At 30.3% G+C, this 25,027-nt stretch overlaps 1 protein-coding gene across 3 annotated transcripts in view; it reads right to left on the reverse strand.

Moving 5' to 3' along the window:
• The window catches only part of Camta (Calmodulin-binding transcription activator), a 147,014-nt gene that overhangs the window by 41,947 nt on the left and 80,040 nt on the right, over window positions 1-25,027 (reverse strand). For all 3 annotated transcript variants that reach the window (XM_067271560.1, XM_067271559.1, XM_067271558.1), the window contains 9 exons: window positions 23,418-23,553; window positions 21,681-21,752; window positions 21,466-21,607; window positions 19,074-19,120; window positions 14,495-15,694; window positions 4,786-4,912; window positions 4,571-4,702; window positions 4,394-4,497; window positions 1,387-1,653 (listed from right to left, as the gene is read on the reverse strand). In XM_067271560.1, the coding sequence (XP_067127661.1) occupies window positions 1,387-1,653; window positions 4,394-4,497; window positions 4,571-4,702; window positions 4,786-4,912; window positions 14,495-15,694; window positions 19,074-19,120; window positions 21,466-21,607; window positions 21,681-21,752; window positions 23,418-23,553 (2,227 nt within the window). The remainder of the gene's footprint in view (window positions 1-1,386; window positions 1,654-4,393; window positions 4,498-4,570; window positions 4,703-4,785; window positions 4,913-14,494; window positions 15,695-19,073; window positions 19,121-21,465; window positions 21,608-21,680; window positions 21,753-23,417; window positions 23,554-25,027) is intronic.

Raw genomic sequence — 25,027 nt, forward strand, 5'->3', positions numbered from 1 at the left:
ATTAAACAACAGGCTGTATTCACAGGCACTTTCTCTAAACAGCAATACTCATTAAAAGTGCATTCATGTCTAGAACATTCAAATTAGAGATGTAGCAAAAACAGACAAAATGATGACAATATCAATACAATTTACAAATGAGGTTGTTTTTACCTGTTTTTAAGTATCCAATATGCAATAATATACAAATTATCCCATATTTCAAAACTCCTTATTTGCATTCTGGTCGTCTGCACATTGGAAATAAGAATTTCAATTTTCTTACCTATGATGCTGTAATCAATGTTGACTTTTCAGCATTTGGTCAACTGGCTATGGTGGCAAATAAGTATTTTTGTTCTCTCACAAAGGAGATTGGATTGTAAAGGAAACTGAAGTTTAGTGTCAAGTTACTTGTAATTTAACAGTCAAATTTCTGGTCAAAATTTTTTACTTGTAATCAGATATTCAGTAATTATAATTTATTTATATATAATTGTTTTTGTAGGTTTTTCACTATCAACATCTAAATTAATAAACAGGGTCCCAATAATTGAGAATTGTTCAATGATTGATGTAATATTTATCATATTTTTAAATAACTTTACAATTATTATTTAAAATAATTTATTAATTAATATAATTTTAAAATAAATCTAATAAGTTGACAATAAAAATAGTATATCTGTAAATTAAAGTACCATATTTCTCAATTAACCTCAAAGAACTTAAGTTGCTGTTAAAAATAAACCTCAGCATGAGAAACACGTTGACGTACTGCAAAGTATAAGATAATGTAGTTTAGAGCAATATACATGAAATTTAAAACTGAAGAGATAACTCTTCAAATTGTCTAGAGTCAAATAGCATTCTATTCTAAGGTTCACTGGAACATTTTTGCAAACAAAATTATAAATACTGTCAAATATTGAGCATGGGAAAGTCACAAATGAGTTCATAAATGAAGAACTTATCAGCAATGGGTAATTAGGAAAACTCAAATTAAAGATGGTAGCCAAAATCCTGATTCCAACAGTGACATCAAGATGACAAATCACAATATAACAACCAAATTGGAAGAAACTGAATCTGGTTAACTATGAAAACAATAATTATTTCAAATATTGTACTTAACCCATAAATACAGTCAATAAATAGTTTTGGTAGTTTCAAAAATGTACATTTAGATTTTTTTTCAATTTTTACTCACTCATCTCCTGTTGCAAGGTAACAAACCCTAGCCTTGAAAAAATTCCAAGAGTTCAAATCCCAGGTGTATATATGTTTTAAAAATAAACTCCCCTCCAGGATAAATCAGGAAAATATGATATTTCAATGACAGAATATAAAACTCTTGAAAATATATTAATAAACTGTAAAAAAAAAATTAAATTAATGAAACCTTACCAGTGGAGTGCAATCATGTTTGTCTCTACTTAATGCATCGACTTCTGCTTCGAGTATGAGAGATGGATTTTCAGCTCGCCAATGTAACAAGGAACACACTAGACGACTATAACCAAGTGCTGCAGCTAAATGAAGTAACGTTAATCCAGGACAAGAAGAATACGTCAGAGGGCTTGCATCGTAACGCTGAACCCATGTGGCACTCATTAAATGTTGGCACAATGTTACTAATCGATCTTCAAACGAATTCTCTTTTCCAAACATAACCTATTCAAAACACAATAAAATTATTTTAATAATATGTTTTTAAAAAAATAAGTGTATAATACTTTAACATTATTTTAATTTCCCTAACCTAACAAAAAAGTTTTTTGATTCTATCTTTTTATTTTCTCATTTAATGAACATTTTAGACATTTTTACTATGTTCAGTGGGTTCTGTTCAAGTGACATACATGTTTTCATGAGCCTCACATACTAAAAAACAGTTTCCTACTCATATACAAGTAAATTAGGAGGACAGATTCCATGAATTCTGTAAGTGATATGATGAATTAATAGAATAAACCCTTCTCAGCATTGAAAAACATTTGTCTTTAAAACAATATTACCCATTAAGATTTGAAATTTCTTTAAAAAAATGTATCCAGAATTTGTCTTTCTGATCAATTTTCACATAGTAATTCTTGGTAAGGCACATTTAACACCATCCTAATCACAAAATTTTTTCACACATTTGGTTAGTCTTCTTCAAATATCATACAATAAACATTTGATAAAATGACTAGGATTACAATTGTAAAATTAATGAGTAGCCTCTAATAAAAGGTCGACTCCACCATAAGACTTATTTTCCTGAGGTGTGAGAAAGAACATCAAGAGACTCATTTGTATAGTCTTAATTGTGTATTAATCATACAATAAAATGCATGATGATGGAATGCTACTTTAGTTGTTCATATGTAAGTTAGCAGCCTGATAGAATAATGATGCTGCTGCTGCTTCATTTTTCTATTGCATCAATACTTTATTATTCCTATCAACTTGAGATTCAATCAATTTCTTTTTCATCAACTTTCCTTAATACCTATAATGAATGTGTTATTGACAATGAAACCTCCATATTTATTGCAAATCTGAGGATGCAGTTCCTTTGACTCATTACCTCACAGGTGAATCATAAAATGTATGGAAACCATCAGCGTAAATGAAAATCTTATAAAATTCATGGAAAAAACAATGGAAAAGTGTAAGACAGAACTGCTTTTTGGTAATGAAAAATACAGAATGGTCAACACCGAGAGAGGAATCTTCCGAGGTGACTCATTGTCATCTCTTCTGTTTGTCATAGCAATAATACCATTGTCATTGATCCTGCAGAAAACAAATATGAGATATCAAACAGCTAGGAATGCTCAGAAAATTTCTCATTTGCTGTGTATGGATGACCTGAAACTATGGAAAATCAGAAAGTGAAATTCATTCATTGACCATCACAGTCCTTATTTTCAGTTCAGACATTTCAATGGAATTTGGATTGGAAAAAGTCTATTGCTATGACTATAACCAAAGAAAAACTGACAAAAAGTGAGAGAATAAAAGTACCAAATGGTCAAGTTATTAAAAATAGCCAACAAGAGGCCTACAAATACCTTGGCATATTTGAGTTAGATAAACATCAAACACAGTCAAGTAAAAACAACTGTTAGCAAAGAATACACCCAAAGGGTCAGAAAAATCCTGAAGACAAAGCTAAATGGAGGCAATACAATAAAGGTCATGAATTCCTGGGCTATTCCAGTTGCCAGATACACTGCTGGCATTGTGAACTGGATGCAGGCTGATTTAGATGATCTAGATCAGAAAACAAGAAAATTGATGACAATTCACTATGCCCTATACACACAATGACACTAACAGGTTGTTGTACCTGCCCCGCAAATCTGGGGTCAAAGGTCTTTTGCAGATGCATCAAACAGTGGAAGAAGAAAAACATGCCCTAGTTGATTACAGTAACAATAGCCAAGAATGGGCACTAACAGAAGTGAAGAATTGAAACCTGCTCAGGTTCAAAGCACAAAAAAATATTGCCAAAAAATACCAAAGGACAGAGCAGAAAATTGGCAAAATAAAGTAGTGCACGGCCAATTTCTGAAAAAGATCGACAGAAAAATGGACAAAACCAAAACTTGGCAGTGGTTGATAACAGGAACATTAAAAAAAGAAATTGAAAGCCTTATCCTCACTGCACAAGAACAAGCAATTAGAACAAATGCTAAAGCTAAAGTTGAAAAATCAGCTGATGCTAAATGCAAACTGTGCAATGAATCAAATGAAACCATAGACCATATTCTCAGCTCATGCAAAAAGATTGCACAGACTGATTACAAATTGAGGCACAACAGTGTTGCCAAGATGATTTACTGAAACATTTGTGAAAACTATGGTTTACCCACCTCAAACAACTGGTAGGATAATATCATAAATGTCACTGAAAATGAGCAGATAAAAATTTTACAGGACCAGATTGCAAACCAATAAAGACCTAGTGCACACAACACAACCAGACATAACCATTGTTGAGAAGAAAAAGAAGTGGATTATTGATGTTGCAATGCCTGGTGACAGTAGGGTTAATGATAAAGAACAAGAAAAAATTACAAGATACATAGACTTGAATTATGGCACAAACCAGCAGCAATAGTACTAGTGATTATCAGCACAGTGGGTGCAGTTTCCAAAAACCCGAGGCAGCACTTAAAACAAATTAACATTGACAAAATTAACATCTGTCAATTTCAAAAAAAAAAAAAAAAAAAAGCTGCACTGCTTTGGTCTGTGAACATTGTACACAGCTACATTACAACATCCTATGTTCTTGGAAAAAACCTGATGCAAATATTAGTCAACACGAACATGTGATCTGTTTGTTGTGATTCATCTAATAGAAATAAATCAATAATAATAATAATAATAAATATAAGTGAAAAACTTAAAAATGTCATACCTGTGAAAATAATGAAGAAACTTCATTTTTATCCTGATTGTTAAAATTAATTTTTCCTCCCATTAGTTCTAATCTTTCCAGCAATGAGAATTTCAAAGTAGTTTCTAATATTAAAAAAAAAAATTATTAAAAAAGTTAATAGAATTAACTTAATGATAAACAGAAAACTCAAATTACCTTCAACATCAAACCAATTGTCTGTTTTCTGGGAAATAGAAGAAGGTTGATGCCTGTATTCAAATGTTACAGAATTGGAAATAACAAAGCCATCACAGGCAACTTGTAACGAAACTAATCCAGCTTCGTGACCTTTAAAGTAAATAAATTTATTGGATAAAATTGTTAATCTTACAAGTTAATAAAAATTGAGAATATATTAAAAATAAACTTACTTGGGCAGTAACACCTTAATACACCACTCTGCACCAGAGTGGTCGGAACACTAATTCTATCAAATAATACTGAATAGGGAGATGAAGTTGAATACCAAGGTCCTGTGACCAAGACTTTCACTCCTCCCTGAAAATATAAAAATAAATTTTATAGAATTCAGAAAATAAATACAGATGTACAATACATACAGTACATCTGTATTTAGAGTAGACCTGCGGTAATCCGACAAACGTTTTGCAAGGCGGTGTTGGATGATCGAATTTGTCGGACTATAGAGTGCTGCCACCGACCCCTTGTAGTCCAGAACTTTTTATGGATTGCTGATAGTGTGAACGACGAAAAGATGGACTAAAGCAAGGTTTTATCTTTGTAAAAAAGTTGTATTTATATTTTTGTAAATTTATTAAATGCTTAAGCATGCATTGTTGAAGATTTGCCGTAATAAATGGGCTTTGTATGTACTGTTATAGGCATGTCGGATTATAAGGGGTGCCGGATTACCGTGGGTCTACTGTATATATAATATATAAATCACTTGAAATCCATCATTTTCTTGAATATATTAAAATTTAAAAATTAATGATTAGTTTATTTATAATTATTTTATATTAAATGCCAAAATATCTTAAATTATTCTAACTTTTTTTTACTTAAAAACAATTATAAAATAGAAGTTAAACAAAATATAAAGACAGATCAGAAAGTCATGTTATAAAGTCTATATTTCACATACAATAAAGTTTAGTTGGCATTTCAATTTTTATAACCGATTGTGTACATTAAAAGATACTGCATATGAAAAGTAGGCTATGTTTTGTAACTATGATATATCTTCATAATAATAATTACAATAATGAAAGATAAAAATTTTAAATATTTCTTTGTAAGAAGCAAGCCATTTCTGTGAAACTCCGAAAGTGGGCCTAGAATATGTGCACAAAGAAAAAGGATTTTAATTTTGTATAGAAGAAAATAATTATAATGATAATTAAATGTTATAAAAAGAAACCGTCAAAGAAAAAAAGGGGGGAAAACGATAAATGAATATTTTATGTCCATAAAAGGACATGTCTGTAGAAATTTCCAAGAAAGTCAAACTACTCAGATTAAAACAATAGATGAATTTGAGTACTAAGATCGAACATCTTCAATAAGAATCGAATTGCCAGTCAGTATTGACTCATCCCACGATCTGGGTTCCGATCTCGTTACAACTCGTAATGAGGGGGGGTCAAGTCAGCATCAACCTATCGGAATGTTCGATCTGGGACCCAGAAGGAACTTATAAAAACCATGTGAAGGTAGGATGTGATGTTCTTGTTTCATAGCACTCCTCTCCTGGAATTTTTGGTGCTCCTGTCCTTCCACACCGAGGGCTTGTTCAATGTCCCAGGATTCATTTTCCTGTCCCATCAAGAACCAGCCCAGGTGCACCAGGTCATTGGAGGTTATCGCTGCGAGTTGTACTGTGCACTCTGGAGCCATCGTTCCCCACTTCACCTTCACTGATGGAACCTAAACAACTGTCGGGACATTTGGACTTTTTTTTTTTTTGAAGGACTTATTTCCCTCCATTGGATTGGATTATGCTTCCTTGGCAGCTTAGTTGTAAGAAATTTGTATTATTATTAAACGGTTTGATGATGGGGAACCCATCTCAGAGTTTTTCCTACTCCCACATGTTGGTCGTGACCGCACAACAATCCTGACTAACGTAGTCAGTCGGCAAACCTCACATTTCCATGAATTTGGTATATTGTACATCAGAAGTTTAATTACTGAATAATAATAATTAAAGATATAAAATTTTACTTCAGTGATGTGTCTCACTGCCATAATGAAAACAAGTATTAAATGATATATTTAAATATTATTTGAAAATCACCAACATTTATCTGATTTTAGGATAAAACTAAATATAACCATTATAATTACTGGATTATAATTTTTTAAATTTAGTTTTAGAATTAAGCTAACAAATTTTTTATTTATTGAAATGATCTATCACTATATTCAGACTGTACTGAAATCTGTTAATAAATGCATTTAATGATTAATTTAGAATTGTGGAAAAGAACAAGTAGTGCTCAAATCTAATTCTCACATGCAAGATGGATACATTATTAAGCCAATAAATTATATAAATTTCTCTTTAGATTACACCAATTTCAAACTTATATCTAATCAAAGCAATTAGTTTTGTCACACTAATTAGGTAATTTTGATGGTATAACATACCTGTCTAGTTTGTGAAAGCTGAAAAAGTTCCATAAAATTCCTTTTGTTTTTTCACAAATATTATATCTTCATTTATTATGTATATAAATTGATAAATAACAGCAAATGTAAAAACAAACTGTACAACAGTAAAACTAACACTTATGTGAGCCCTGGGGAGGTCGGAGAAAATCGGACGGCTCCTTCCGGTAACAGGTCATTGACCTACTTACTTGTCAAGGATGGCTGTTACATTTTGTTACACGTTACGTGAGTGGAGGAAGTCAGTGGAGCCGATGATAAGATGTGGCCGACAGTCAAGTAAAGACACCATTTTAACAACGAAACAATATTTATTAAAATCAACGAAAAAATTTAGTTACAGTTCTAAGCTTTCTTTGTAAAGCTAATTCTCTAGTCTGCGTAAGGGGTCGATAGAGAGCTACAATAATCAGTGATCATACCTCTTTGAAATTTAGGAGAGAACTTCTGGCTGAAGAAGGTCCTACGTGGTTCTGGGTCAGGGCACTGGTTATCCATGAGGCACTTGGTCAATTGTTCGCGACTGCGAGGAATAAGTAATCCGAGGTTCGTTACGCAGCACATTTGACTGCAAATTGAATGAGGTTCCCCAGAGGGGGGAAAGAAGCGGTTTTTATACTTTCGTGGTGGGAAATTATGTCACGAGGCCGATTGTTTAGAGGTTAACATTGTCGTTAGGACTAAAACAAATGACGAATCTGGACATTAAGTGTAAACTTTACGTCGTTATTGTGTGGGAACGTTTGGTTTAATAGGAAGAGTTATAAAATTTCCCACAAACTCCATTGTTCTCTTTCATAGTCATAAGAAAAATAATTTAAATATTAATAAATTAATAAGATTCCAGATCTCACACTTATATGCAATTTCCAGCAAATAACTGTAAAGTTCTAAAGTTTTCAGCCACAATTTAGAGGCCCTCCTTAGGAAATAGAAGTGTGATTTTTTGGTTTATCATTTGACTAAGAATACAATTATGTTTAAAATAGAAATTCCAAACATTCAGAAAGTTATCAGAAAGAACTCAGCAAAATGATAAACATATACAAAACACCTTTTAGTTGCAGAGAGAAATATTTAATTCAAACCAAACGTTTTCAGCCTGATTTACAGGCCATCTTCAGGTAGAAAACGAGATCGGAACTAATACATTCCATAAATGGAATACCAAAATTCAAATCAAAATTTAAATAGCCAATGGAATACAAATACATATAAATAAAATTAAGATAAAATACAAAAATAAAATTAACATAAAACCTCTAACGAAATTACTAATTATCACTGGTTATGATTTTCAGCAAATTTCTAAAAATTTGCTAAAAATTTAGAAATTTCCTAAAGATCATAACCAGTAATAATTAGTAATTTTGTTAGTGTGTTATGTTAATTTTATTTTTGTAATTAGTAATTTTGTTAGAGGTTTTATGTTAATTTTGTTTTTGTATTTTATCTTAATTTTATTTATACGTATTTGTATTCCGTTGGCCATTTAATTTTGATTTGAATTTTGGTATTCCATTTATGGAATGTATTAGTTCCGATTTCGTTTTCTACCTGAAGATGGCCTGTAAATCAGGCTGTAAACGTTTGTTTTGAATTAAATATTTCTCCTAACAACTAATAGGTGTTTTGTATATATTCAAAAAGTTGTTTGATAAGTCATGACTAGTTTAAAGCATAAAAATAAATGAAAGGAAGTAACTCTCCTTGTGTGTGTTTAAATGAAAGGCTTTCAATAATTCAATTTTCTACACAGCATAATAATAAATAAATTAAATTCTGTGCACATCTATAAAATATTTTCATGCTTGTGGTCTAGAATGTAGGTAAGTACTGTAATGACATTAGAGCAGTGATTCTCAACCTGGGGGTCGCAGTGATTAAAGGCGGGTTGTGAAACAATAATGAAATCATTTTATGAGAAAAAATTATTTATTATAAACTTATAAACATTTCACTTACAATAAGTACACGTGTAAAGAAAAGAAATTAATGTGATGGTTGCATTTGTTTTTCATTTAAAATTTTCTCCATATGTGGATCTACGTTAGAAACACACAAAAGCAAATTGTTTTCGAGTGATAAAAGACTATTCCTGTATTTAGTTTTTAGCGCAACCATAGACGAAAAACCCTTTTCACAGAGATAAGACATGGCAAAAGAAATTAATATTTTCAATGCTTCTGTGACTAAATTTCGATATTCATATCGACGAACAAACCAAAATGTAATTAAATCTTCAGATGTAAATTGCAGTTGTAGCGTTTTGCTGGCAGACATTTCGATGAAGTGGTCGTGAATCTCAACTGATAACTTAGCAGCAGCAACATCATCATTTTCACTAAATGGATTCAGTAACCGTCTCTTCGAGAAATCATTTTTATATTCCGGGAAATACCCCGTCAACTGAGTTTTTAGTTCATGCAAATGCATCTTCATGCAATTCAAACTGTGGTGAATAATAGTGTCTTGTTCATTCAAATTTTTCTCAATATAATCTGAAGTGAGTGGGAACATATCCAAATTTTTGCTTTGAAAGCGAATAATCCAGATATCAAGCTTCTTAATGAATGCATGAACTTTGTCTGTCATTAATAAAATGTTTTTATCACGTCCTTGTAAATTCACATTCAAGTCGTTTAAGTGCGAAAATACATCAGCTAAGTAAGCCAACAACAACATACACTCATTATTCTGTAAAAACAATGAGAATGGCATTTGTTTATCCTGGAAAAATATCATTAATTCATCTCACAATTCCAATACCTGGGTTAACACCTCCCCTCATGATAACCATCTAACTTCTGTATGGAAAAGAAGAGATTTTTTATTTTTGCCCATTTCATTGCATAGTTTAGCAAACAGCCTGTTCTGTAATGGTCTGTTTTTAATAACCAACTTTACAGAACTTTAAAGAATTTGATTGAGATTTTCCAGTATATTTTTTGTGACAAGAGCATGTCTCTGAAGGAAGCAGTGCGTCCATTCCACTCTTGGTATAAAATGATCTCTTAATATTTTCATTAATCCACTGTTCTTTCCTGTTATCACCTTTGCACCATCACTACATACTGCAATACATTTTGTCCAATCTATGTTAGTATAGTTTCTAGTAGCTACATAAAAAACATCAAAAAGACGTTGTCCTGTTGCATGACTGGTACTGTTTTGCAAAACAACATATTTTCTTTGATTGATGTGTCCCTATCGCATTCATACCTCACAAAACATAAGAACTGAGACATGTTTGCTACATCTGTTGATTCATCAAATTGAATACTAAAAAATTCACTCAAACTCACTTGCTGAATTATCTGTCATCGATTCGCCTTGATATTGTGTCATTAGAAAGAGGAATGTTTTTCAATTTTTTTATGTCTTCCACACCTATTAAAACACTGACCATATCAATTGCAGCAGGCAATATGAGGTTTTTGGCAATTGTATGGGGTTCGGACATCTTAGCTACTCTTAATGCTACAAGATAAGATGCTTCAAATACACTTTTATTAGAATGGCTTAACTTACAAATAGAAGTTTGTTGATTTCTCAAGGTATGTAATTTTCTTTCGAAAAATTCCAAGGGTTTGTTTTTATGAGCCGGATGTTTAGTTTCAAAGCGTCAAACTAATTTTCATGGCTTCATGCTGTCATTGGAGAGAACTTGAGAGCAAACAACGCACTGTGGCTTTCCATCCAATGAGGTGAAACCATCTTCACTTCCTTAGCAGATTACTTACAACTATACTCAAACACCAGAACACTTGCTGAGATTACAGCAATTTTAATTTCTAACGTTTTCAACCTATTTTTTATAGATCATCTTCAGGAAAATTTTACAGTTCTACATTCAAACATAAAGCTTTTGAATGCTCGCAACATTTAAAATTTTCGAATCTTTAAAAAATTTATTACATTAAAGGATTAAATAATAAATAATTTAAATAACTGTCATTGTACAACCTTCTCTTTTTACCAACTAATTCACTGGATGTAAATGGCTCACTTCGTTTTTTCACAAATTTATCCATTTCTCTTTAGAAATTTAAAAAAAATTCATTTTTATGGTTGACCACACACTAAAATAAAAGCACCACACACACGCTTTGCATTCGAAACTTAACTGAAGTGGTGCAATCGTCAGTGCCTCTTTTATACTAGTAACAGCACGACTTGTACAAACGCATCCATATGTATGTTCAAACATGCTCTCACAGCGAGTATTACAGAAGGAGATCAAATTACAAAGAACACTTACACATCAAGTTGGAACTTGTAAACTGCTCATGTATGTACACGTCATACATGCATGTTCATACCCGTCGCTATAAACGCAGTGACATAAAATAATAGGAATAGTTGTATTATATTTTTTATACTGTCGGTATTTTCTTAATGTATAAAATTAGTGCAATGTGATTACATAATATTTAAAAAAAATTACATTTATAATTATAGTCAAAATTCAATTAGTAATAGTAAAGCTTACTGTTGTTATTCCTTTGGGTGGGGGTCACGAAATATTAATTTTATTTATATTTACTATTTGGGGAGGTCGCAGAGCTAAGAAGGTTGAGAATTGCTGCATTAGAGTTAACAAAAAATCTGTTCTTCTCAGCCATGTAGATTTCTAAAGCCTCCAAGGATCATAAATCGTATTAGTCAAAAACCCTGTGTAAAAGTGTAGCTTCATCCCAGCAGTGAGAAACCTCAAGTTTGGCAGCAAAGTGGACAAGCACTGCGCTGACATTCCCCTTTGCCATGTTGTATTTGTGGTAGTGTATTCTAGCTTTATTAACTCAAATTCCACCAAATTTGGATGTATATCACTGTTGTTTTCAATGTCTGATATCAGATAAAAATAAAATTTATGAAAAGTATGGTGCTGTGGTAAAATCAGACTTGGTGATGCTATTAGCCAACCATGTTTATTGTATTGCTGCATTCACAGTGTTGCCAAACTACTTGCACCAGGTCTCATAAGATTTTCTTATACTAGATGATCAAGCAAAATAAAAGTATTAGGCCAGGAACACACAAAATTTGGCATAAAATCTAGCATAAAACAGAAAGCGTAAAAATTTTTCTGAAATTTTGGCTGAAACAGAACTGAAAAAAGAATAGAACATGTCTCTACTTTTTATGTCGTAAAATTTTTATGCCAAAATTCCTCCAATAAAGAGAAGTCTTTTCTGTGATGTCAGAGTAGACATGTGGGTTTTATTCTAACAATGGCGGCAATGAGGGTTAACCCTACAATTGTGACGGTCTCAAAAAAACAAAAAATAAATGAAATAGAGGAGTTTATCGAATCCATTTGACCACATAAGTGTCATGTATAAAGGCACTGTATTTAAACATCATTTATGGATGGCTATACATGCAAAATTTCAAACAATAGGTAGGTCTAGTAGAATCAATATATAGGCCTAGTATTTAGATCACACGTTCTTTATTTGAATTCAGAATATAAATCTATTAATTTAAATTTTCTATATTATAGCAGAGGAAGTGGAGAAAAAATGGAAGGTACAAAGGGATAGATAGCCTATATGAGAGGAAAAAATTAATAAAATTAGCACTGTTGGTGGCAGTGGTGTTTCCTATTTGGCCAGAAGTTTTACATGTGTGTGTTCTGGCATAAAAGCGTAAAACAGAAACTGAACTGAAAGATGATTTCTGATTCAGTTTTCTGCCACAAAATTTTACACGTGTGTTCTTGACCTTAGGGTGGAGAGACACATCCATTACATTTGCCAACATTGCTTACAAATCACATTTTTAAGCAGGATCTGAAAGAAAGTCACAGACAAGGTGGATGCTAGTGAAACAGTATTTCTCGTTTACTATAAAAATATTTAAAAACTAAACACAGACAAAGTTGTTGGGTTCACCAAATAAACAATGAACATCTGTGTGGCCATTTTCATACTTTATTTACTCATCTTAAAGAAGACAGAGTTTTGTACCATTTCAGAATATCTAAAAATTCTTTTGTTGAACCATCCTGCACATATAATGATCTACACTGAGGCTGAGATTTTTTTGTTCTTGTAATCTTCATGTGCAGTATCCCACAACAATGAACTTTTCTCAACTTCATATATAAGTATATCAAACATCACAAAACTAGATATGTATATAGAAACATAATCAAACAATCATCTAAATAATTGAGCTATAAATCTGCTAATTTAATGATTAATACTAAGTAATTTGCTACTAGAGGTAGACATTAGGCACCATTAGTGGAATTATAGAGCCTGATTATTTGGGCAATTGTTTGGTTATGTTTATATATATATACATATATATATATATATATATATATACACACACACACACACCTCGCCAGGTAAAATGTTAGCTGGCTGACTGCCATTGTGGAGTTGTACTTAGGCCATGGGTCCCCAGTTGGCACCATGATTAACCATGTAAGGTTATATCTAAAATTTAAATAAATGGAAGTGAAGGCTTTCTCAGGATCTGGGTGGCACAACTGGCAGACACACTGCATGGCAAGCGAAGGTCGCGGGTTCAAACCCCAGTCTGAGTCAGTTCTTTTCTTCCAGATGATTATAAATTATTTAATAAATTATTAAAATTATAATTATTAATTTAGATAAAAGATGGTGCCTAATGTCTACCTCTAATAGCATTATTATTTAGGCAATCATTTGGTTATGTTTCTATAATTTTGTATACTAATGTTTCTGTATCATTCAACATTTTGTATAAAACAGATATTAAATTTTGGAATCATGTGGTCACCTGCATTCTCTTCTATTATATGCAACAATGTGCATTGAAAAGTCTTGGCATCTATTGCAGCTTGAATACCTCAATAAGATAATGTATATCTGTTCAAATTGAAGCCAAATAATTGCTCAGTAAAATCTTGCCTTTGTACATCATACTTTTCCTGTTAGCAACAGTCATGGCAGTCATCTATCTAATTCTGTTCAGGGAGAAATTTTTGAATTGAAATAATATATAGTTAATCTGGGCCACCTGCCCCTAAACTTTGTATATGGAGTCTCTACCATCTATTTAACTCTGTTCTTGAGATTAAGGAAGGACAGACACACAGATGGATGACAGTAGAAATTTATAGGTCTACAATTTTTTTAAATTGCAGCTCAGCAAAGGGCAGTTCATTAAAATTATTTAATGAACCATTGTAAGCTGATACTTCAAGACATCAACCAGATTATGCAAAATTATATTGAAAAAAGTGGAATTAATAAAACTCTAATCTCACAAATTACATTTTGTGATGGCAACTCTGTCTTTAATTGCACTAAAGATACTAATAATAAAATCAAATGTTACTAAGCTAATTTTAATGAAGTCACTACATTTACAAAGGTTTTATGATGCATGAGCATGCTTCTAAAATAAGAAACTTGAAAAAAAAAATTTTAATTTTAATCTAAATATACATACCTCAGTATAGGACCAATCGGGTGAATAATCTGTTATATTTGCAGTTCCATCACGGTAGTGAATAATAGACTGTGGGCTATTAGATTTCACCGTCGAACCTAAACCAGATGAAATGCTTAGTGCTGAAGGACTACTCATGGAAAAACCACTGCTTGGAGCAAGATCAGGATTAATTTCATCCAAATTAGGGAGATCAGAGAGCATATCAAATGTATCTAAACTAAAAACTTCTTCGTCTGGTGTTGAAATGTCATTGTCAATAAAGTCCATTGGACTAAGATCCACTGGATCAATATTGGAATGATTTGGTTCTGTTTTCACTGAGATCTGAGATGATAAAAGACATTTAGGAGGAAGCATATTGGCAGAAAGTGGTGTCTTCTGTAAATCTTGAGGCATTGTCAAGGCATCTTCAAAAAAGCTCAGATTATCTTTTTTCTTATTTGGCAATTCATCAGCAATGCTACCAAAATTAGGATCTTTCCCATTCGGACTAGTACAAAACACAGTCTTTTCATTCTGATTATCACAATCAATAGTATCTTCAATGTGACTCATGTCGCTATTATTATTTGCGAGAGAACTTGTCAACACTGAAGTCGTTGGTTGAGTATGAGAGGTAGTTACAGTTTCTTGACCACATAAGAAGGTAACGGGAGTAACAGATGCTGAAGCTAAACCTACTTCTGTTGCAGCAGTAGCACTATTTAAAATTAAAAGTCCACTTCCTTCTTGTAAATGAGATAAATTGAGAATTAAAGATGTGGTAGCTGTTGTAGATGTCTGAGATAAGTCTTTTTGCCTGTTACTTTTCAATACAGGTTGACAGGGTGCAGCTAAAATTACACTACCTGTTCTAGTGGCAGTAACAGTTGTTGCACTTCTTGTAGTGCCCACTGTGCGTTTATTGGCAGTTTCTTCCACTTTCTGAATTCCAGCTTGACTAACAGCTACCAAAGTTGTGGATGATGAAACATGATTAGTAGTAGTTGATACTGTTGAGTTAGATGAACTCATTTTGCGTGATTGTGATTTTGGTGAGATTATACGATGCAATGTATGACTACATTTTTTATTTTCAGAGGTATTTCCCACTGACTTTGTGGTGCTATCACAGGCACATTCATGAGTCCTTACAGCAGCCTTAGCTCGCTGCTTCTCCATTAACTGTTGAACAATAGCTTCAACAGTCTCTGCAGTCTGACAAAAATAAATATATTAATTAGAAAACAATACTATTTTACATGCTTTAATTATATTTTTATGAGCTAAAATAATGGCACAAAAGACAGAAAATAGTTAGTATGTAAATTTTGTTATAAAAAAAAATTACCTGACTTTTGTTTATTTATTTATGAACTATTTTACTAGCTTTTTTCCTTATTTGTAACTAATATATTTGTCCATTTGCATGTATTCAAATGTAATAAATTTTTAATTTTAATTTAGAAAGTTCTGGAAGAAATTCAGCACATCATTTAGCTTTAGTTATTGGATTGAATGTTTATATAGAAATCCTGTTTAAACAATGTACTCTATGAACAGATGACCAGTGTGCGATGAAAAAAACAAAAGAGAAAGTGCACCACCAACATTTTCGAACTCCAGAGTTCTTCAGGTGTTAAAAGGAATTTTGACAAAACAAAAAAAAATTTGAAATACGAATATTCGATGAATCGTTCAAATCCGGTACTCAAGAAATATTTGTCATGTCGCACATGTGCATTCATATGGCTAGCAGATGTCGACATTTAAACATCTATGTCAATCAGTGCCTGCCAGGCTACCAACAAAACCAATGTCTCTTTATAACTGATGTATGTGCAGATACAGATACAGATATATTTTATTCAACACACTAGGTACAGCATATATTGGGTGCCACATAGGTATAACCCAGTTTGATACAGTGAAAATAATGACACGCTAGATAAATAGTATTGTTACAATTATTAGAGTGGATTAACAGGAATTTGTTACAGATATTTACAATTGATGATTGAATAAAATAGTTAGTAGGAGATAATAAAATTAAAAAAATTAAATTAAATATCAGGTACAATTAATTCAGTACAAATAATCAATTAATTCAAAAGGAATTAGTTACAAGTACTTATTTACAGTATATATGTGCAATGACAAACAAGTTTACAGTCCAATACAAATTAAGTCTTAGCAATCAGGTAAATTGACATAAATTTGAAGATACACAGGATTATTATGTTGATGAGATGATTGTTGCTAAAGCAACAAGCACAGAAGGACATGAATAGGACGCAGTGAGGCAGAGAAGACAAGGTAATCTTAGAGCAGAGAGGCTAGGAGTAGGCATTGACTGTGGTTTGTTCGAAGTATTTAGTGATGAGTGCTAAGAAAGCATCATAAGTGTCCTCATAGTTGAAGATTATTGTACAGCCAGTGGGCCATATTCCCCTATGTGCCTCAATAGTGAGCTTAAGGCAAAACCTCTCTGGTTCTAACATCGGGCAGTCAAAGAAGTAGCGTCGACTGCTGTCCTCGACACCGCACAGGGAGCAGTTAGGATTGGATGCATTAGAGAACCTTGTAAGGTATGAGTTGAACCTGCGATGATTACTAAGGAATTGACTAGCATGATGGCAAGGTTTGTACCACATGCTAAAGATAAAAGGCTCAATGAGAGAAATAAAATTATATGTGGTATAATGGTTATTATCATTCCAGACCTGCTACCAGGAAAGAATAAGACCCTTCCAAAGTAGGTTCTTGATGGTTTTAGAGGTTAGCTTAGTATAAGAGATAAGGAGGTTGGTGTCATCTCATGCAGATTTCGTCAGGGCATCGGCATGCTCATTACTGGGCATGCCCTGGTGGGCTCATGTCCAATAAATGAAATAGTGGTTGGTAGTGTTGTTGATGATATCTTTTATTTCATTGGTGATGGGTTGACTGGTGGCACTTTGCAGCAGGGAGATGGACGAAGCACTATCTGAAATAATGGCCACAGTGTTGTTAGTGTAGTTGGTGACTGACCAAGCCACCGCCATTTTGATGGCAAACAACTCTGCCTGGAGTACAGAACAGTGTTTGCCCAGCCGGTAACGTCCAGAGGCAATCTCATTGCTATTGTGGAAGGCCACAAAACCGCTACCCACCTTAAAGTCCACTTTTGAGCCATCGGTATAAATTTCGATGTTTGCATGCTCAGGCTGAGAGGTGATTAAATTGGGTGTTGCCGGATGCCTGGTAAGAGCATAATCAATGCTGCTTTCAAAGTCACTGCTATTGATGATATAGTTTTCTGTGTGAATGGTGTGGCCCCATTTGAAGTGCCAGAATGTTGCCTTAGAGATCAGAACTTTATCTATGGGTGTCTTTTTGGCCAGAATCTGTAGGGATGTATTGGGAGTTGTTGCATATGCTCTAGTAATGTGCATAAGTGCATTTCTTTGAGTGGATATTACTTTGTGTCTGTTGTGCACTTTGCGGACAGCCAATCCCCAGCTGCCACATGCACATGATGTTATAGGCACAAAAATTTGATTATAGATTGTGATGTATGTGCAATCAATTATAAAGAGATCATCGACGTCAATTGGTAGCCTGGCAGGCACTGATTGACATTGATGTTTAAATGTCAACATCCGCTAGCCATATGAATGCACATGCGCAACATGACAAATATTTCTTGAGCATCGGTTCAAATGATTCATCGAATATTCGTATTCCAAATGTTTTATGTTTCGTTAAAATTCCTTTTAACACCTGAAGAAGAACTCAGGGGAGTTCAAAAATGTTGGTGATCTAGAAAATGATCTTTCTGTGTGTAATAAAAGATTAAACAATAAGTATAGAATACAAAAGATTACATCTCTAAAAGAATATGTGCTATAGCTAAACAGAAGTAACTTCATTTAACTCTTATAAAAAAAGAATTATTTTAGACATACAAATTGGAATAGTAATTCAGATATTAATTTTTTCCAATAATATAGAATCAATAATTATTATACAATAGTAAAATTTTATATATTACATGCTGAATTTTTACATTTTATAAAGAAATGGAACAAAAATAAATAAATATATTTAACATAATATATATTCTTAGGCTAAATGTGACAAGAATCAAATCAAATGAGATCAACAACTCAGCCATATAATTCATAAAGAACAAGATTGAAATGAAAAACTTGATATCACATTTCAAGAAGTTACTGTTGTAATAGCCGTCGATGGTCGTACGGTAATCTTATATCAACTGGAGGGGAAGATCGGACCGAAGGTCCGGGTAGCGTAACTGGTTTATTTATTTGTTATGTATAAATCACACTAACACAAACTTCATTGTGTGCAAAAGTTGAAAACTTTAAAAACAATCTCTTCATCCAAACAAAAGATATATTTAAATTGAAAAAAATTTGTATCTATAAACTGAATTATTAGTGAGTTACACCATTCTACAGATTAAAACAAAAGTTCTACACAATTGAATGATAGTAAATAATAGAGAAAATGCAAATCTTAACAATTACAATTTTTATCTATTCTCATTTTAAATTTTGAAATATTCCTAATAATTAAAAATATAAACTCTTACTGATATTTCAAGCTCATTGTTCAAATCTGGCTCATTTTCACTATAAACTGAAATATAAAATTTTTATAATTAATTATTCTATCAATTAGTAACTTATAATATATTTGTTTATAGATCAAATAATTATTATTTCATAATAAAATATCTGAAACCAGTAATCCAAAGAATTTATAATTTATAAAAGTTTAGAAATGTATGGACACTAGGAATGAAAATATGTAAAATTCATAATTTGTTTAAAATTAGCTTTTAAAACAAAATTAGGTTTTTAGCTGGTTTTATTTATCTTTATTAAAAAGAATTAATTAAATTAAAAATATATAAGAAAATGAGAATTACTGATTTCAGATGAAAAACTTCATTGAATTAAACAATTCATTACAAACTTTTGTTTCAGATATACTGAACTGAAATTTATTAAAAAAATTATTTTCAAATTAATTTACATTTGATTTGAACATTATATAATTTGTTTTCAACTTCATTATAATACAAAAATTGACAAAATTATTGTGACATTAAAAATTGCAGCCCAGCATTGTGACAATCATATTTTTAATTTATTTAATATATGCTCTCGATTTTAGTAGTGTCTTGCCCTTGTACAGCATAATTTTCCTGATAACAACAGATATGCCAATTCCAATTTTGGAGAAAGCTGTTGAATTGAAATAAGGTGGCTCAGTACAGACCAGAAGTTTGTATATAGTTACTTATGGAAAGCTTAGGGAACCCATCTGGTCTCAATTTTAATCTATCTCTGTTCTCAAGATTACAGGAGAACAGATGCTAGTAGAAAATTGCAGCCCAGTTACACATAAAAACTAGTATTTTATAAAAATAAATAAGCTAATATTTGACAAATACATTAAAAGATTTAGATGGAATATAAGAAATACATCAAAAGTTGGAAAAAACTAAAAAATTTTTTAAAAATCTGTCTCAATAAAATGGTGTTATTATAAACAATTTTTAAATGAGTTATACAATGTTGCATTTCTCCAAAATAATAACTGATTTAATTTGGAGATTTTTTCATTAACTTTTCCTATAACTTTATATTGCAAGAAAAGTTTTTGATTTTAATAGAGACAAGATAATTTTAGAGCAACTGCAATCATATGGTCATTCATCATTTAAAAATGAAAAATCATAAAAATTATTCCATAAAAACACATATTACATCAAAAATAATTACATTAACCTTGTTTCTAGGAGTTTCATAATCTTCATTATATTAAACATTTTTTTTAAAAATCTGTAATTCTATTCCCAAAGCACCTTTAAGCATTTTTAAATTTGTTAGAAGTACAATACATTATATCATTTTTATTTTAGAATTTTGAAATTGCTCTATAAATTCATTTAGCAAATACACACACACACACACACACACACAAGGCTACCATGACTACTACCTTTTTCAGGTAACCTAAGACTCTCAAAATAAAGATAGTACACATCAGAGTATGCAAGCCATTTTTATTTTGAAATGTTTTAATAACTTATCTGAAGTAGTAATAATTTCTATTTTTTTTACACAGAATTTCTTCTTTGCAATTGAAAACAAACAAGTTTAAAAACATTTCTAAATAAATGTGAGCTTTTTAAACTCCTAATTACTTTCTACTTTTGAAATTTTATAATGTCTTTTTTCTTCTAAAAGCATATTATGTTTTCTTACTTAATTTTATGTTATAGAATATCAAAACGTTTGTCTCACACTACAGTAATCAATGCAAGACTTATAAAACTACTTATTTTTAGTCTTGTACAAGTCTTGTGTTAACTATTGAAATGCAGTAGTAGTGTTTCACTATTTCACAACTTAACATTTTAAAGATATCATTCTACAAAAGACAAAAATAAAGAATTTAAATGCCAAATGTTTTATAACAAATACTTTCAAATTTTATTTTAACATTTTTAGATTTCAAAATCCAAATCAGAAATGCAAATAAATTGTTACGTACAAAATGATCTATGCTCACATTACAATTATAAATAATTTTTCATTTGGTAACATCATTCTTATATCAAATACTCATTGTAGGATAAAATTTAATTTACTTATATATTTTACATCATTTATATATATATAAATACACATGTACTGTACATACTTGTGCAATTATTGAAAAGTTAAAGTTAAAATGTACTTACAATATAATTATTTTATAAAAATTGGAAAAAAGTCTTTTTTTTTTATTTTTAAATAAATAACTAGTTATTCAATGAGTTAATGATTCATCACTTGAATATATATACATCTATTATTCATTCAAATAATAATTGTAGAAAATATTTATTTAGTATGTAAATTAAGAAGTTTATGTAAACTTAAAGTAAACTATAGTATAAAGTAAGATTAATATAAAATATTTTTACATACACATTGGTTTTAGTTGTGATACAAGTTCCTCTTTTGTCCATTCCTTTTTATCAGCACAATAACTCAAACTTGGTGTAACAAGTAGTTTATTATCATCACTATAGGGAACATTCAGATAATGTACTAGAACAACATCCGAGTTCTGTAATATAAATCAAATACATTTATCATCAAATAAACTTTCAGATGTAAAACAAAATAAATTTATTTCTAACCTGTAGTAACCAATAGCAACGACGATGAAATGTTGGTAGAATGGCAGAATGAACATAACAACCATAAATACACTAAAAAATAATTTTTAATTTAGTAAATTTTTATTATAATTAATAAGAAATCTTAAATTTATAATATAAATAAAATAATTAAAATTATAATTCATTATAATGCTGCAATTTTTACAACAATAAAATGTGTCTTTATGTTTTCTTATAAATTTTTTAATTAAATATGTGTATCAACTTTTAATTGAACATCTTGGTAAATCAGTGCTACACAAAAGAATTTGCAGTGTGTATGACTTACATTAAATAGCTAAAACACCAACTGGCATATAATATTTTTACTGTTACTATCATAGGATTCCCCCCTTCTTTTTCCTCATCTCTTAAATTTCCTGACTTTTCTAACATTTTCCTACAAACTTTTACTACATTAATGTCAAACCAAAAAGTAACAGTTTCACATTACATGGAAAAAATATCACATTACAAAATGTATCACTTTAATAAATATCTTGGATGTTTGAATGCTATTTTGAATTATAATTAAAATCTCTTATTCTTGGTTTGTAGACTTAAGAGTAAATTTTTATGGAAAAAAATTTTTTTACATATACTATATTTAATACATACATAAGTTGGTTTCTATTTTAAATAGCTATTAATGTATTTGTATTTTTTATTTTTTTTTTTTTTTTGCTGATTTTCAGATGCTTTTTGTTCCTCTGTTGTTTGTTTATTTTGTACTTTTGTGGCACTTGAAAAAGGCCAAATGGCCATAGTGTCTTTTGAGATTAAAGAAATTCATTATAAGATATAGACAGACACACTTCTATCTCAAATCTCATCTCACAGGAATGATAAAAGAAATTTGAAATAAACAGGTTTCTTAATACAGAGGTTTAGTAGAATTTATTCTTGTGATGATAAATGTGATTGGTGTTGTTCTGTGACTTGCAAAGTCAGCCCATACCATAACAGAACAACCAAACAGCTGCTTTGAGTGGTAAGATCTATCATCTCTGATGTCATGTCTTTTGTGCTTACCCATCACAAGAAGTAATAAGACTCCCCATTACATTTTATCATGACAACTTCTTGATGTAACAAAAAATAAAAATGATTTTAGAGGAAATTTTAATCATATAGAAAAATTGTTATGTATTATATACAATGACCAAACATCTGTACCATTGAAATAGAAGAGTTTTTTAACACAAACCATGTATTATAGACAAGAAAATGTGTATATTTTAGTTTTTCCTATTTATTTTTATTGTTTTTATGTTGTCAGTCACCTCTTGTGAATAAAAATTACAGTTTTAGCCAATTAAAAATAACATTGAAAAAAATAATAGTTATAGTTGAGTATTAGATTATTATTAATTGTATTATATATATTTTATTATCATATTGTATATGAGGCAAATTAATTGCAGTTTAAAAAATAATATTTTTAACATTTCTGATTTAAGTTTATTTTTAAGAATTTTTAAACAGAACTAGGATAAAACTTCTTGAGAAAAATAATTATAAAAATATTTGAATGCAATTATTTATAAATGATGACATTATTTGTGAGATATCATTTATAAGAGTAATTTTTATAGAGCAGTAATTATAAATTTGTTTTTCTTAGTATTTCAACTTTCATACTAAATGTATCTGTACAATTAAAATTAAATTCAAATAAATGAATTAGATAGCAATAAAAATAAAATGTATCATTACTTCAGTGCCTTGAACTTTTAACTTCATGTGGTCCTCTCTTGTTGTTTTTCCATCTTTACGTTTCTTCCAACAATATCCATCACGTCGATAACGAACACGTTTTCGACTGTACAAGAGCATTGATCCACTTTTAGGCCTGTGAATTTTTAATAAAGAAATTATTTGAAGTTTTATTATTTGTTATAAGGATTTATTTAGATAAAAATTAACAAAGATTTAAGACAAATTTTGAAATTTCAAAAATATCAAAGATCATTTTTGATCTTACCAGACATTTAATACTTTAAACTTATATTGAATTCTAAAAAATATTTGTTTATATATCTAAATATAACTAAGAAATGACACAAAAAGAAATTAACTTTTTGATTTCAATACTATTTTATTGAAATAAATATAAATTGTTTATTGCCTTAATTAATGTAGCTTATTTATATTATTGAAATAAATTTAATGTATAGTTAAAACTATATTAAATAAAATTTTTATTATTTCAAGAATTAATTTTAATGATTAATGATACATTTTGGTCAAAACAAGCAAAAAAAAACTTTGGAAATCAGAGATGGCAATATCTCATCGTATTTAATAAGACACGAGACTGTATCTAAGTTATTGCAACAATGAAAGGAGAATTTGTTATGTTAAGTTGAGAAACAACTTCTCAAAAGTTGATTGAGATAATGCACTGAAAGTTAATCTGTGGTTTTAAGATTGTGCCTACTGCTTATTCCAATTATGTCTTACAAAGTGTCTCCAAGACCAAGATCACCAGATAACTATACTGCACATCTTAACCCTTTTACCACAATGTTGTCGGTTGTACTTTACCCTTCAAAACGATCCAAACTAGTCACTCAAGGTCACTATGTATTTTATTTTAAAAATTCACCAAACATTGAAGTTTTATCATAGAAATACAAAATAAAAAAATCACTTATACCTATTACTTTATGTAGTTTTCAGCAAAACAGTGTATTATTGTCCGGAGTAAAAATTACTTACAAAAAAAAATGTTAAAGTATGACCTAAATTTTTGATGTTATAAATTACTTTGACAAAAAATAAAATTGTTTGATTTTGTTATTTGTTTCTGGCACCAAGCCAGCATGAAAGAGAATATTGTTTTCTGCATGATGATATAAGATTTAAGCATATTTATCTATTTTTCATGAACATATCACTTTATATAAATAGTCTATATATATATAATATATATATATAAGTTTTCTGTTTCTCTTCAATAAACTCTCTTAGGTTAGTAGAACATTTTATTTTAAACATTAATATAAATTTCAATTTTTATCATAGATGTTAGAAAAAAAAAACATTTAATTTTATTAATATTAAATTTTAATATAAATTTAATTGTATTTATTAATATTTTCAACTAATTAAGTTCATACTTTGCCATTGCTAATAGTATAAATTTTTAAAAAATTAACGAGTTTCAAAAAAAATGTTCAAAAAATTATTATTATTATTCTGCCGAAATATAGAACAATAAAACACACTACACACACATGCCTCAATTAACGCTGATTCGATATAATGCAGTCTGCTCAAAGCCTAAAAAAAAGCTCAAAATTTACACTGATTCAAATTATTGT

Source organism: Centruroides vittatus, unplaced genomic scaffold (genome assembly GCF_030686945.1).
Source record: "Centruroides vittatus isolate TY-2023 unplaced genomic scaffold, ASM3068694v2 contig_4, whole genome shotgun sequence".
Classification (NCBI taxonomy): Eukaryota; Metazoa; Arthropoda; class Arachnida; order Scorpiones; family Buthidae; genus Centruroides; species Centruroides vittatus.